Source organism: Triturus cristatus, chromosome 4_1 (assembly GCF_964204655.1).
Source record: "Triturus cristatus chromosome 4_1, aTriCri1.1, whole genome shotgun sequence".
In the NCBI taxonomy this organism is placed as follows: Eukaryota; Metazoa; Chordata; class Amphibia; order Caudata; family Salamandridae; genus Triturus; species Triturus cristatus.
The window spans coordinates 290938220-290953493 of NC_140585.1; the positions used below are offsets into that span (position 1 = coordinate 290938220).

The 15274-nt window shown below is 44.0% G+C and overlaps 1 protein-coding gene across 5 annotated transcripts in view; it reads right to left on the reverse strand.

The window, feature by feature from the left end:
• The window catches only part of DUSP16 (dual specificity phosphatase 16), a 402719-nt gene that overhangs the window by 171938 nt on the left and 215507 nt on the right, over positions 1-15274 (reverse strand). For all 5 annotated transcript variants that reach the window (XM_085652099.1, XM_085652100.1, XM_085652102.1 and 2 more), the window contains exon 3: positions 5155-5293. In XM_085652099.1, coding sequence (XP_085508225.1) covers positions 5155-5293 — 139 coding nt within the window. The remainder of the gene's footprint in view (positions 1-5154; positions 5294-15274) is intronic.

Here is a 15274-nt window from a genome sequence, read left to right on the forward strand (position 1 = left end):
CAAGATGAGCCTGCAGTGTGCTTAGAAAAGAAGGAAGCAGGACGTGTTTGTTATTTAAAAGGGTGGAAGTGACACCGGCCAGACGGAAAAAAAACACTTGACAAAAAACTAAACATTATGAAAACTAAAAACAATTACAACAGCTTTTAAAATAAATCCACTTACTACCAGATTGGGTAACTTCACAGAACTTGGGTCAGTATACACAGAAACAGCATACATCCCAAAAAGTCCTTCTCAAGAGTGTTTTTAAAACAGCTGGGGGGGGCGAAACGGAGTTCTCCATCAATGTCAAGCTATGCTAATGATACTGGCAGGTATTCGATGCAGGGCACCGGGAGAGCTGCAGTCAGCGGTGGCACATAGGGGAGCGGACGTAAGTGCGCCGCACCAGACAGGAGATGTGCACGCGTATGGTACGACCAGGAGTTGTGCTAACGTTGCGAGCCGTATGCATGCACATCACCTGTCTTCCACACGCATGCACATATCATGTCCCCCTTCACCCACCAAACTGACAACAATAGGTCTCGCCAAGGCGAGTAACGCATGCGCTGCTTCGCTAGGCGAGACCTAATCAAGGGGGTCACTGCAATCTTCCCCTTCTAGAGCTGATGTTCTGCCCACTGCAGCCAGACACGAAGCATCCTGAGCAAGTCCACACAGCAGAAAAATAGGGCTTACAGCATTCTACACTAGTTGGCTTTCTGGCATGAACTATGAGAGAAAATGAGAATTATCTGACCGAGAGATTGAGGGTAGTAATATTTGCATGAGAAATGCATAAGACATGCTATCCTCTGCGATACGTTTTTGGGTATTTAAACAAATGCCACTTCTGAAATGTACATTTCAATTCACTTTGTACATTTCCTTTAATGTTGTCCGGCTCTTTCCAATGACTAAGTGCAAGCATGTACATAATGGTACAACAAATCACCATCAGCCAAATACATGTTGATATAATAACCTGAACTACACATATATTAACTTCAAACTGCTCAGAACAAAGCAACAATACACATTTAAAGTATGGTGTACTGAACAGACTTTTTTAGGTTTGGAAAAACATAATTTGGCTATTTTTAGCAACCTTATAAAGGTAACTTTGCAAAGGTTATGCATAAGTACAATTCACCATCTAGTGGCGTTAAGGACATGAATATGACCTAGTTATCAAAGTTTAGAAGAAAATTAAGAAAAACTAATACAAATATCACTTAATAAAGAGGACTTTGCATTTGGGATTAAAACCCATCAAACGCAAGTTAAAGATCTATGACATTAAAAAACAACTTAGGAGACCAAAGGCCACGAGCACAAGACCTAATCATAAAAAAACATACAAGCCAGAAAGTTCAAAGCAGCACAAAGTGAAAAATGTATGTGGCTTTCCCACTCCATCATTAATTATCCTCCTGAAGTGGTCAGTTCCTCCCAGTTGTATTCGATGTTGGGACCTAAAGAGGAATCTGTGCAACTGACTGCCAAATCAGGAACCTGAATAATAGATCCCTTCCAGAAAGAGCTTTAAAACTGGAGGGTTTTGGGCAGATTTCCAGGTACTCTGCCACAGAGCCTTAAGCAATTTGTAGTGTTGAACTCCCGGAAAAAGGTTGAAGCAGGGATATTTAGGAAAAAAACCTGCTATCTTAATGACAGGTGACTTCTTGAGTGTCCTAAATTATTTCCTCACAGTAAAAAGTTCCACCTTTACCGTACAATGATAATGGTGAGTCCTTTGAGAAATGCCTACTCCAATTCTCCTTTTCACCCTCTGCGGGGGGAAAAAACAATGTCTCTCTCTAATTGCAGCACAAAGAAGTGTAGTCAAAAACACAGCAGGTCTCCCTGCAGACTTCATATCCAGCACATATGTAACAGCTCGTCCATTTAAAGAAGACTCAAATTAAAGGAGGATTCAAAGTTCCCCGGTTGGTAAACCTTAACAGTTTAAGTCTCCGATCTTAGTAATTGTTCCAATTAGCAGTCCAGTTCACAGCAGGGTCATTAACACAAGCTAACCAATAGGACTTTAAAACCGACCCCACTCACAATGTCTCCTCATAGTCCTATAATCTTCCCCACCAATTAAGTCCCAACCCAATTATCGACCAGGCTTTACCTTCTCTACCTTGGCTAGCAGACCCAGACAACTGGCCTTCTCAAATGACAGAGCCAATAACAACTAATGGACCTGGCATTACAGCTTACATGATTAACTCTGCACATATAAGACACTGATGACAACTAAACTCCCTCTTCCCACACATTTTGGGTTAGAAACTTCAAAAATATAGAATTGTTTCTACTGGAAAACAACAACAACATCTAAGCAAACTTAATAACCATCTCAAGTGGCACATGAGCTCTCACAAGTGAAGACTCTCAAAACTCCTCAAAAGTGCACTCTTCAAGAAAATAGGAACTTTCATTCAAAAGCACCAGTGATGCAGACTCAAAATCTACAACTTCATTCCCGTAGCTATCACGGCAAATTCTTCATATAGCACATTCAAGGAAACTGAAAAACCAACTCTTCCAATGGCACTTCCAATTGGGCTGGTCTACAGTATGACCAGCTCAAGTTGAGAATATCAGATTACCTAACTAAAGTGCAATGTAAAATATTTGATTGTTACAACTGAATCCCTCCTGCAAGGTATGAATCCTGTCTTTTCTTTTGAGCTATGCTATCACACCTCTTGTAACCTCATGCCCGGTTTTACCCAAAGGATACATTCAGGGAAGACTGTAGTAATGTTAAGCATCTGCAGGAAATCACACAAACGACTTTACTACTGGTTTTGAACTTTGAAGTTTAAACGCTGTATTTGTATATACTTTTATAACTCTGTAAAGGGCTCTGATACTATGGTGAGTCTCGTTTGACCTAAAGAAAAATAAAAAAATAAAACAAATAATTTCTGATGATTCACGAGGTCATCGAATCCAAGAAATGTTGCTAGTGGATCAGTTTTATCCCATGCTGCGGAATAACATCTGGCCTTGGAAGAGAAGGCTTAAGCCAATCAAAACTTCCAGCATTTACTCCTACTGAAACTTGTAATGAGCATGATCCTAGGATATATAATTATGCAAGAAACTCCTAGGCTGTGTACAAGTTTAACAGCAAGCTTTACAGGTATTGATGCCAAGCATAGCAAAAGGAACGGACAGACATGAAGTCCGTTGGGAAGGAGGGATGCTATTCCCGCTAGCCACTTTGTGATGGGCTGGGGAGATGACCCGAGACTGAAAGAATGATTCTTACATGGGTCACTCAGCTGGTCCCCTAAAGTATGGTGGTGAATATCCCTCTGCACAACATTTTATATTTCTTACTTGCCAGCACAGAGCAGCTGTTTGGCAGCTGGGAAATAACATTCTTCCTTTTTCCTCACGCAAAACAGCATTCTTTTTTTAACGTTTTAATGCTGCCGACAGCCAAATATTGAAAATTAGTTTTCCTCAATTTCTTGGGTAGGGACTTCCACAGATCATATCACAGAACGGCGCAGCACTTAACTTAGTTGGTGCAAGCGCCGGAACTGGCAAAGATCAGTGCAGCTAGCAAAATAAACAAACATACTCAAGAGCTAGGTCAGAGAAATGTGGAATTATTGCACTGGCAAGTGAAGGCGGCGAGAGAAGCCAAAGTCTCACATGCAAGCCACTGGCATTTTCCTCTGGCAGCGGATCCTTTTTCAGACGAGAACACAAAAATCAGCATGACAGCGACATGTGTGGTCTCATCTTGAGATGCAGAAACGTGTAGCTAATGCAAATCAGTCATATAACAGAAACAGAAACGATACAGCATGAACAGGACAAAGCAGGTTTGTGGTTTTTAACACTGACAGCACAACAGTATGCCAAACTTGCGCATATTTGAATGAATTTATTTCCATTTCTTAGTCTAGAACACTGACTAGCATTTTAAGGACTGCCATTCTGTGAGAGAGAAAAATGCAACATTCACATTAAAGGAATACAACTTCTAAATACCTGTAATATCGCAATTTAATGCTGAAAGGAGGATGTGCCTAGATCTCCATTAAAACAAGTGCCTGGGTACCTCTTCACAGACTACAAATGAACACCCTCCCTCCCTCCCCTCTCCACTGTCAGCCATCACTTACCTCAAGAGGCAACCCAACAACCATCCCTAAATCTCTGCAGGTAAGGTTTCACTCCCACCTAGACTCCCTGGCTTAGCCTACACCGCCCATTCACAAAAGACCATGTCAACCACTGCCCAGGCGCCTCCGTGTACAGTATGTCAACTAACAGCAGCAACAACCCGTGCCCTTCTGACTGCCTCTGTACATCTCTAGTTAACTTTGAAGTAGTGCTGCTGATCAAATTTTAGTCTGCAAATGCTGGTATCTCAACAGCAATGGTCTCCCTCTGACAGATGTCTTAGGCACATTTTCAATCAATTTCATGCCCCCTGCACAGCGCAGTCTTGAGATACCCTTGGGTTACTCCGGTTGCTCCTCAAGCACGTCCTCATTGACCCCTGGAGGGTTATCACCGAAAGCCATGCCACAAGCTTTGTGCATGCTGACACAAGACCTTGGTTTCCTTTGTGCAATAACTGACGTGATGAGTCAGCGAGGCGAGGCTTTGCTATCTTATCAGTGTTCGCTCAAACAAACCTAAATAACACCGTCACCCCACCAACCAAGCAGTGGTAATGGAGTGATGTGCTCTGCTCTAGAGGATTCCATCACAATAATCAATCACCAATACAAATCTATTGCACAAATTCCTGCCTAAAGGCCACAATCAAACTGGATATTTACGGCATATCTCAGGAGTAGCAGAAGGAAATTTAACCATAGTATCAGGAATCATGTCGTCAAGAGAAACTCGCATGCACGTAAAGCGTTCATGATGTTCAATTTAAATAGTTTAGCCAATGAAACGGGGAACACAAACAAAGGGGTGAAGGTTGAGGTGAACAAGGTGGCATACGTGGATTCATAACTGAAAAAAAGGCAGAGTAAAGTACAGTGGCGAGGAAGGACCATTAGCCATAGGAAAAAGAGTGTTGAAGAGAAGGGGTTGGGAGGAAAACGTAAGAGAAACGTGTGACTGACGACAATGCCAATAGTATTAATTGGTGCTCACAGTAAATTGTGGTCTCACCTGCTAGAAGGTGCACGAAGCAAAATCGACTTTGCAGCTTGCTGAGGAGCACAGCAAGGAAACCTTCAGGCGGCAGCGAGGAGACATCAGGGGAGCTCTGGTCATACACCACCACCTGCAGCTCACAATCAATCTCCACCTAAGCAAGGGAAGACTCAATCAAAAACAGGGAAAACAAAGGGTACTCAAGAGCTTGTTCACCAACTGGCTTCAGATTGATAAACCACTGTATTTTGTATGGTGATGTGCCACTGAATCTTGCCTAAACCCTGGCAGAAGCTTTTATCAATATGAGAGGTATTGCCGTTGGGCCGTTTGACCTTAGCTGGGGGTGGAGGAAGTTTTAAAATATTGTACGTCTTTACTTTATCAGTCGCTGGATGACTATGGCCTACCAGTCTGCCTCTATCACTGTATTGTATTGTTTCGGAAAATGCCAATAGCTTTATACACACTTTATAAATGTTGACCTTGCTAGTGATCTTGATTACGGGACTATGTCTTCCTACCAAGTTTTTTTCCTTCAAAATTGCTTTATTAGCATTGTGTAATTTGCAAACAATACATTACAAAACTCTCTGGGTCAAGACCAGAGTCAGCAACACAAGTCAGTCATGCAACATAGTAGCGTTCCAGCACTTAAGGACCCAACGCAAGCAATATATTACAACCTGGGATTGTGCATGCGTTAACTAGACGGCCTACTTTTGAACAGACTGTTGAAAGAGGGGTGTGGGCGGGAGCTGGTAATCATCCACCATTCGTTTTCTCAGTCATACCTTTCTCAGCACAGACAGCAAAGCCCCAGCAATGCCTGGGGTGAAGCGGGGTTGGGGGGAGCCTCCTAGCTGTTGTAGAGTGGAAAGTGGCCTTGCTCCACTATCTAGGGGGCCACCACCGCCATCCACAAGCAAAACCGGAGCTGAGCCATCCACTATCTAACCTCTGTTCTCTCTCCTAGGAGGTCCACTTTTGCACCCCACAACTCCAAGTCCCTCTCTGCATTTTTACCCGTGCGCATCTTCTTAAGACTATATTCTTCAGCCACTGTCCACTCTAGTAGGTCAGTTCTCCATTTGCTCGGCATCGGTGGTGCCGAACTTGCCCAATGAATGGCCATACGCCACCTGGCAAGCACCAGACCCAGTTGGGCACATCTATACCATTCCTTAGGGAGTAACAAAAGGCCTAATATTATATGGTGTGTTGTCAGCGGGCTGTTGCGCCCTCGGAGCACTCATCGGATGTCGACACAGTGCGCTCTGATTCTGTAACTAGCATAATGCTGTTCCCCTCGATTACACCTCAGGTTGCCAGAGACTTCTAATGTTATGATTCGAGATGTCTGGGAGTAGTTAAGTATACGGAGGTTTTTGCAATATATATATTACTGTTGGTGGTTGCTTTGTGGGTCCAGTGTAACTAAGCTTTATAGCGAAGTATGCTAATGTAACCCATATATATCAGTATCGGCAATACGTTGTTCTTACGAACTATCGCAGGTTTGGCCCTTACCCCCCAGGCGATTGCGATGATGCTTTCATTGTTTGACTTCTGTTTAAAGTTTGGTCCTCTGCTGTTCAATGAGGGAACCTAGTATTGGGGATTTTTTTTATGTTGATGCATGCTCGGCTCGTAGACCGCTTCTGTTTGCAGGGTTTTGGCTCCCACAGAACACGTGGCAATTACGCTCTCTGCACCACAATGGCATTACATAATACATACACCTACTGCACGTGGAATGTGAGGGGCTTGGGTTCAGTGCATAAACGACACCGAGTCCTGGCGCAATTTAATAGAAGGAAGGTTGCTATAGCTTACTTGCAAGAAACTCACCTGAATACTGACGAGGCTGCCAAATTGCAGAGAAAATGGAGGGGACAACTGTTTGCTACAACATATTCAGCCTTCTCCAGGGGGGCTGCGGTGTGTTTGCGGAATAACTCCCTTTTAAACTCCTAGAGCAGAAAATAGACATCAACAGTAGATATGTGTTACTAAATGGCTTGTTGGATGGGGCTCATGTGGTTATGGGCTGTATATACGCACCGAACATTGACCAGGATAAATACCTAACTACACTGGGCACAGTCTTGACAGAATGGGCTGACTATCCTTGGGTGATAGGGGGGCGAATTTAATGCTGTGTTAGATGTCGACTTAGACAGGTCTCATCTCCCATTACATGTCACTGAAAGCAAGAAACAAGCAGAGGCACTTGGAAGGTGGACGGAGGGGTGGGATCTCCATGATGCATGAAGGGCGAAACACCCTGGGCATAGGGAGTATTCCTTTTACTTGCCACCACACAGACTACACACCCGGATAGATCAGTTCCTATGCTCCGGTACATTGATGGGGTCCATTACTTCGGTGCTCCATATGGGTAAAACTCTGTCTGACCAGAACCCAGTGGAATTGACTTTACAATGGGGCAAGATCCCAACCCCCACACCGACTTGGAAACTACAACCTGCGATGCTGGAGGATCAGGTCTTCCGCAATGCCATCTCAGAGGCGATTGCCCATTATTTTTCGGAGAATGCGGGGTCTGCTAGCACTCGCCTAATGGAATGGGATGCATTTAAGGCGGTCATCAGGGGAGTGGCAATTAGCACCAAGACAGGGGTTCGTCTTGCTCTCATAGAGCGGCTTACGAGACTGGAGGGTAGCTTAGCCGCACTGGAGGGGGAGGCTGCGGGGACAAGTGAACAATTAACTCAACTGCGAGAGGCTAACATTCAATACGCAGAGCTACTTGAAGAACTGCGGGTTGTTGATTACCGGCTGTACACACAGAAACTGCACACACAAGCTGATAGGTCAGGACCACTGTTGGCGCAGTTGGTCCGGAACGCCCCCTTGCCTACGCCCATATTAGAAATTCGGAATAGTGTGGATGTGGTGGTGACCACGCAATTAGACATCAATGCTGCGTTTAGGGACTACTATGAACACCTTTACGGTCTGTTGCCTGGCCTTACTGACACTGAATTTGAACACTTCTTCGATGATGTTTCCCACAACTCCCACAACGACAATGCGAGGACTTAATGAGACCAATCACAGGGGCGGAAATCCGGCAGGCGATTAAGGCTTTACCACACAATAAAACTCCAGGGATTGATGGTCTACCGGTTGAATTTTACGCGGTATATGCCGACTTACTAAGTCCTCGTTTGCAATGTATATATCGTGAATTGTTGGAAGAGGGTGGTCTCCCCGCCACTACATTGCAAGCGTTAGTGGTCTCGCTATTAAAACCAGGGAGGGATGCTCTGCTCATATAGAGCTATAGGCCCTTGTCGCTCCTTAATACGGACTATAAAATCCTCAGTAAATTGGTGGCCACTCGAATTGGTCAGTATATCCCCACGCTAATACACACCGATCAATGTGGGTTTGTACCTGGTAGGAACACTGCATTCAATATCAGATGCCTGCACCAGGCCATGCTGGGCACAGTAGATACGGGAACTAGGGAAGGTTGCATATCCCTTGATTTGAGACAGGCGTTTGACTCCTTACGTTGGTACTATATGTTCTATGCACTTGCACGTTTTGGTATACCTGAGGAATATATAGCGTGAGTGCGCTTACTCTACACGAACCCCACTGCGCGCGCGCATATGGGTCAGCATATTTCGAGGCAATATGTGGTGGCGCGGGGTACCAGAGGGCTGCCCCTTGTCGCCGTTGCTATTCATTCTGGCACTGGAGCCGCTTTTACACGGACTCCGTGCCTTTGCCATCTGCAAGGGAATAACGCGTGGTCGCACATCCCACACTGTCTCAGCATACGCAGATGATCTCATTCTTTATATCAAGGACATGACTGCAGATCCTCACCCAATGCCCTCCATTTTCGAGTCGTTCCAAGATCTATCTGGCCTGGCTATTAATGCTGCCAAGTGATACGCATATTTCTTTGATGGGGCTGCGAGAAGCGGGGGCTTCGTGTTTGGCCCCTGGACTTTCCACATAGCACCTGATACCTTTAAATATCTCGGAATACAAATTTATCGTAATGCTGCAGACCTACTGGACGGCAATCTTATGCGCGCGATTGCCGCTCTCAAATCTCAAATTCAGTTCTGGGTCTCATTGCCCCCATCGGGGGCGGGCAGAGTAGCCATCACGAAAATGGTGCTGCTGCGGCGGGTCCTTAACTTACCGATACTAGTCCCCGCGAGGATCTTTAAAATGTTGAACTCTCTGGTGTCCGACCTAATATGGGGTACAGGACGCAGACGTAATAGCCTAGTGAAATTACAACTCACCACGAAACAAGGGGGGATGGGAGTGCCGGATTTGCGTGCATATTGCTATGCCAGCCAGTTGCAATGGCTGGCATATTGGCTGGCAGGACGTAACTTGCAAGAATTGGATAGCTCGTCACGGGACAGGGACAAGGAGGTCATATACAGGCTTTTATTACCACAGGCTCCCCTATTGCCGTCGACATCCCACTTATTGAAGTTAGCTATTACTTATTGGCGGAGTGCAGTGAGGTACACTGGACAGAAGACGCCGTATGCCCCCACTATTCCACTACTGGGTATCCCTACACGTTCGGGGCTGACCACTGACCGCGCATTACAAGCATGGGCTGGAGCGGGCATCACTACGATAGGGGATTTTTTTTCGGAGGGTGTATTAATGACGCATGAAACGTTTGTGCGTGTGCATGACGCCCCTGAAACGCTGTTCCTCCTACATGCGCTCATATCCAGATACATACTCACTACATGGTCACCTGAGGGCACTGAACCATCCACAAATACATTACTTACCATGCAATACCTAATGGGAAATGGGGCACGATTGACAAAATGGCTAACTCACATAATTCGAACTGAAAAGGCGGTCTCCTTACGGCCATTACGAGACAAGTGGGAAGGGGACGTAGGCCGTGCATTTACAGCTAAGGAGTGGGACACTATATTAGGGCACCCCAAGAAGGTCTCTCGGAATCCTAAATTTAAATTTATTCAATTGATGGTGTTACATAGAGCTTATTTAACCCCACACAGACTGGGCGCTATGTTTCAGGGGGCGGAAGATGACTGCCTGCGCTGCCATGCACCCGATGCAGGGTTGATACACATGATATGGGATTGCCCTAGACTGGGACACTACTGGGTGATGGTCTGCAAAATATTGATGGATATAGCCCCGGTGCACCGGAATGACACACTGGAATACTGGGAGTAGGGCCCCGTAAGAAGAAGGGTAGCTCTGCCTCTCGTTCTGTTAATCTTGTGCTCCAGTTGGCCAAAAGAGCCATAAATACAAGATGGAAAGCCACTAGGGGCTCCGTCCCTACAGGAATGGCACACGGAAATGTTGAGATGGGGTAAGGCAGAGGGGGCTGAACTACAACGGGAAGAATATAGAGGCCTAAGGAAAACACAGATTTCGTTGAGCTGGAATGCAATGCTAGAGGAATACGCTGCGATAGACATTTTGTCCTACCGAGGTGGACTCGGACTATTGCAGGAGGGTTTGATCAACGGCTACGGGACACATAGGCTCCTCACAATCTTTGTGGGCTATACTGTGTACGTTAGCAGGACTGTACAGTTTGCCTACGTCAGTCTTTGGGATCGAGACACATATAACTGCGGATGTGGAAAATGTGCAAATGCTACTGTTAGATATTATGGCAGAGCATGTGGGGAGGGAGGGGGAGGTAGGGTAAGAGTTTTTGTTAGAATATTAGATCTGTATTAGATCCTGATAGATTTGACTAATCATGACATGTTTGGCTGGACTCCTGGCGTAGATGAAAATGCCGAAAACTTTTTGTATTTGTTCGCCGGTTAGGATGTATATTAACGATCTTAAACCACTGAGTGATGTCATGAAGAGACTATCATGGATGTTCGATATTATTAATGGGTGCTATCCCACACTGGTTGTAAATATGTGAACTATGCCATGTACTTATATGTCCATATAGCTCTATAAGGTCCGGCTCACTGTTATGTGCAATCAATTAAAAAAAAATATATATATATATATGGTGTGTTGTCAGTTCAGCCCTAACTCTAGTTATCCGTTTCACCTGCCATGTTAAATGACTGTTGCGAGTCCTCTGTAGGTTGAGGAGCTGCTGGAGTGGTCACTAATGGAATCGGGTAGTTAATGGCAGGTTGTGCCGCTCACAAAGCAGAATATTTTGGTCAATGACCTTAATCTATGTTAGACATTATTCAGTTGATGGTGCCAAAGGATGACATCATAGTGTCAGTTGTCTGCTGCTTTGTGGCAGGCCCCTGGTCTGCCTACATACGCCTGCTTAACTGCTAAACATGGGGCCTAGGCGGGGAAAATACTACACTGCTGATGTGGCCAACTCCGCTTTGCAGCAATGGTAGAGCCAGGGGCTAATGGCCACCCATGCTTGAAGCCATGTATATTTTGAGTATTTTTTTAAATTAAAAAATAAGATGTCTTTATTAAAATATTGCTACATGCATATAGATGCTTTTTGGATAAGGGTTAATATGTATGTATTAGCATCTTAAGGCAATAATCCTTTTCAAAGTTTTTAACATTAAACTCATGCCAGAGAGTCTGGAGGGGATCATACCGTTTACAAGAAAATCTTCCCAGTGGGATCCACTGAGACATGCACCAGACATGCCAGGCCCTCTTATGGGGGAATTAGTGTCCTTGTTAATTTAAGCCGCAAGTCCAGATCCTCCGTAAGTCTGGGATCAGTTTGCAAAAGTTTCATTCTAGCTCTTTCAACCGCACACCATTCAGATATGTTTAGACCATCTAGCCACCAATGGAGCTCTAGTACCCTGGCTTGTAATGGCATAAAGGTTATGAACTTTTTCTTTATTGAACGCTTTGAGCGGTAAACCCCAATGTTCAACAAGAAAATCCGAGGACAACACAGCAGTTCTATTGTAATCTGTCTTTGTACATCCAAACCTTGGATTCTAGAACACTACATCCCCACATGAGGTGATGGTATGTTGCTTCTACCTGTTCACATTTGGGACACTGTGGGGACCTTATGCTGTCTAGCTTATGAAGCATAGCACAATTACAGGGAAATGTTCACTGACTGATTAGGGATCGGTGTCGGGGTGGTCATGGGATGTTGGGATTTGCTAAGAGAACGTGTGGTTGATTCTGCTGCATGCTATAGATCCAACTTTCATCAACTCCCACAGAGATGAAGACATGAGGATAGCAGGGTGCACTCATAGGTACATCTGACCTGCAAGTAAAATTACTAACATAGAATATTAGTGGGCTAAACAACCACAGAAAATTTGGACAAGTGCTTGCAGGTTTAGTTAGGCAAGGAGTTGCATTTGCAGTGCTGCAGGAAACTAATCTCACCAAATGACATGGCATAGATTTTCCCGCAGGTGGAGTGATTGCCGCATTTTTAAAGCAGAGGGGCCGGAAGAAATTTGTTGCAAAGCCCTGAAAAAAAAAAGTTATAAAAAAAACCCTCAACCAACTAAAGAGGAGTAGCCATAATTATCAAATGCAGCTATCCCTTCAGGCATAGCACAGTTACGTCAGATGCTGAGGGTAGGTACTGGATTCTAAAGGAAGCTCTAGGAAGCAAGTATATTACATTGGTTAACATATAAAGACTGAACACAGACGCATCCAAGGCGTTGACTGAGTTAGCTTCGCAAAATAGAATATGGGGAACTCTAATATTAGACAAAGCACTACTGCACAACAGCAACTATTGAGACACTTGCAGTAGCAGTATGACTTGACTGATGTATGGTGCATGTATAACCCTGATTTTTGAAGACTATACATATTATGCAGCAGTTTAGGTTAGGCTTCTGGCTGTACATCAAACACACAAAAGATGAAGGAAGGAATGCTTGCAATTTGTCGAACCACTGGAAATCAGGGAAGCATTCCAACCCGGCCCACCTCACCTCACTTTAGACCCATCCATATGCAAATCAGTCTTGACCTTGCTCAGATAGGAACAATTTAGCCCGAACTGTCACACCAGGTCCTCCCTGAACCAGAACACAAGTAACTCGAGACCGGTTTCATTCGGGTTTAGCACGGTTCCAGTGGCACAGTGAGAACTGGATACATGTCTGAGCATACCTTTCCACTTAGGGTGGTATATCAAACATAAAACCGGTGATGGAAGAATAGCTTGCAAATTGTCTAACCATTGGAAATCACTCAAGGAAGCATTCCAACCCATCTATCTTTTGGCCACCTCGGTTTGGACCCAGCCATATGCAAATCAATCTTGACCCTGCTCTAATAGGAACCAGTCTTGGGTTGCTTGTGTTTCGTTTTGGGGAGGACCTTGCCCGGTAGATCAGGATGGACTGTTCAGATTGGCGCACAGTCAAGACGGATTTACATGTGGCAGGGGCTACAAAACATAGTGATGTTTGATTTACTGATAACAGATGGATCAGTAAATAAAAAACAAAAGTAGTGTGAAAGGGCTTGGAAACCAGACATATAATAATAATAATAATAATATAACTACCCAGTGCTGACGGCTACTGGGAGAGCAAGATATAATTACTGCATTTCATTAGGAAATTTCTTTTTTGGTTTTCTATTAACTTAGGTGCCGTTTTACAGACCTTTATGAAATTCAATAAAATGCCCTCTTTTGACTAGTTTTGTCATGGAAAGTGTTAGGGTGATGTGTAAAGCGTGGGCAGAGAAAAGGAGGGGGTCCCAAAATGCAATATACACATTTATTTTCCATGGACGTAGGCAGTGCTACCGCAAAGAACTGCAGAACGGAAATGTACCACATTTGGCAAGAAGCTGGATCTTGGTCTAGAAAACGTGCTTTTGGTGTAAATCTGTTCAGTAGTTTAAGAAATTAAGGTACAAAAATATTTGTATATCTGGGTATGAGATTCCTTCAAACCCAACTTTAAAAAGTAGAGCATTTTGATTGGCCCAGGGGGCTTTTTTCCCCTTAGGCCAACACACTCCCTCAGGAGCGAGTGCTTTGATTGGCTGGCTACAACATGAGGAAAAATGTTACACAGGCAGTCATTACAAGACTCAGGGACTTATTCCCCTGTCCTGAAATTGTTTAAAACAAGAATATAAGGGGATTGGGGGAGGGGGAAGAATACCCTGCCCCCCAAGCTCTTGTTTGGTTGGGGGTGTGGGGAGTTCCAGACGGAATCTCGCCATGCACAGTTAATTACACCACATATTACATGTTGTTATATGAAATATTCTACAACATCATTGATAACATCACTGCAGTATTTGAAATTACTTTATTGATGACAAAACCGAGCATAGCGGGGGCACGAGTTATAGTTACTTGAGATAATTATAACCAGTCAATTTCTGTTTCGTTTTTAGTTAAAAACGTTCAGTTGTCACTGAAATGTAACTATAACACTCTAACCTTAGGAATTTTCAGTGAATTTTTTTGTTTTTTTGTGTTTTTTATAAATGTAAAGTAACATTATCACAATTCCTAACTATAACATTACTTTGATCTTTGTTTTTTTTCAGTGATGTATACACATGCATATCAATCAAAAGAAAGGATGTATCCCCAGTCCATGACACAAAATACTTGCACTGCAGGATTGCGGTCTCAGAGCAAAGGTTTTACTACAGGCCTTTAATGCAGTGGCCTGCAAGCTTACAACAGAGTAGTGATTTGGGATCCTTAGGGAAGGTGTGCCGCTGTATTTTGCACCACCTACAATCTTCTTACTACATAACTGGTTTATATACTGGGCATCACTGTTTTAATTGTAATGATTTTTATTAATCAAACAAAGAATTTTAATATGCTTACTACATATTGGAGGCGTCCCAGACAGAGGGAAATGCCATAGTCTAAACGTGACATAACAATAGCCTGAACCGCGAGCCTACATGAGGGGAAAGGTAAGAACTCGAAGGCTTTTCTAAGCATTTGCAGAATGCCAAAATAACCAGCTGCTAATTTCTGCACCTGTACATCCAAGGTGAGTTTGTTATCCAGTTGAATGCCCAGATCTTTTTTGAGCAGGAGACTATGTCATTAGCATAGGCAAGTGTGTTCAGATTGGTAACAACTCAATTAGTTTGTTTAAATAAAATTCATAATGTATAAATAGGGCACAAAGCC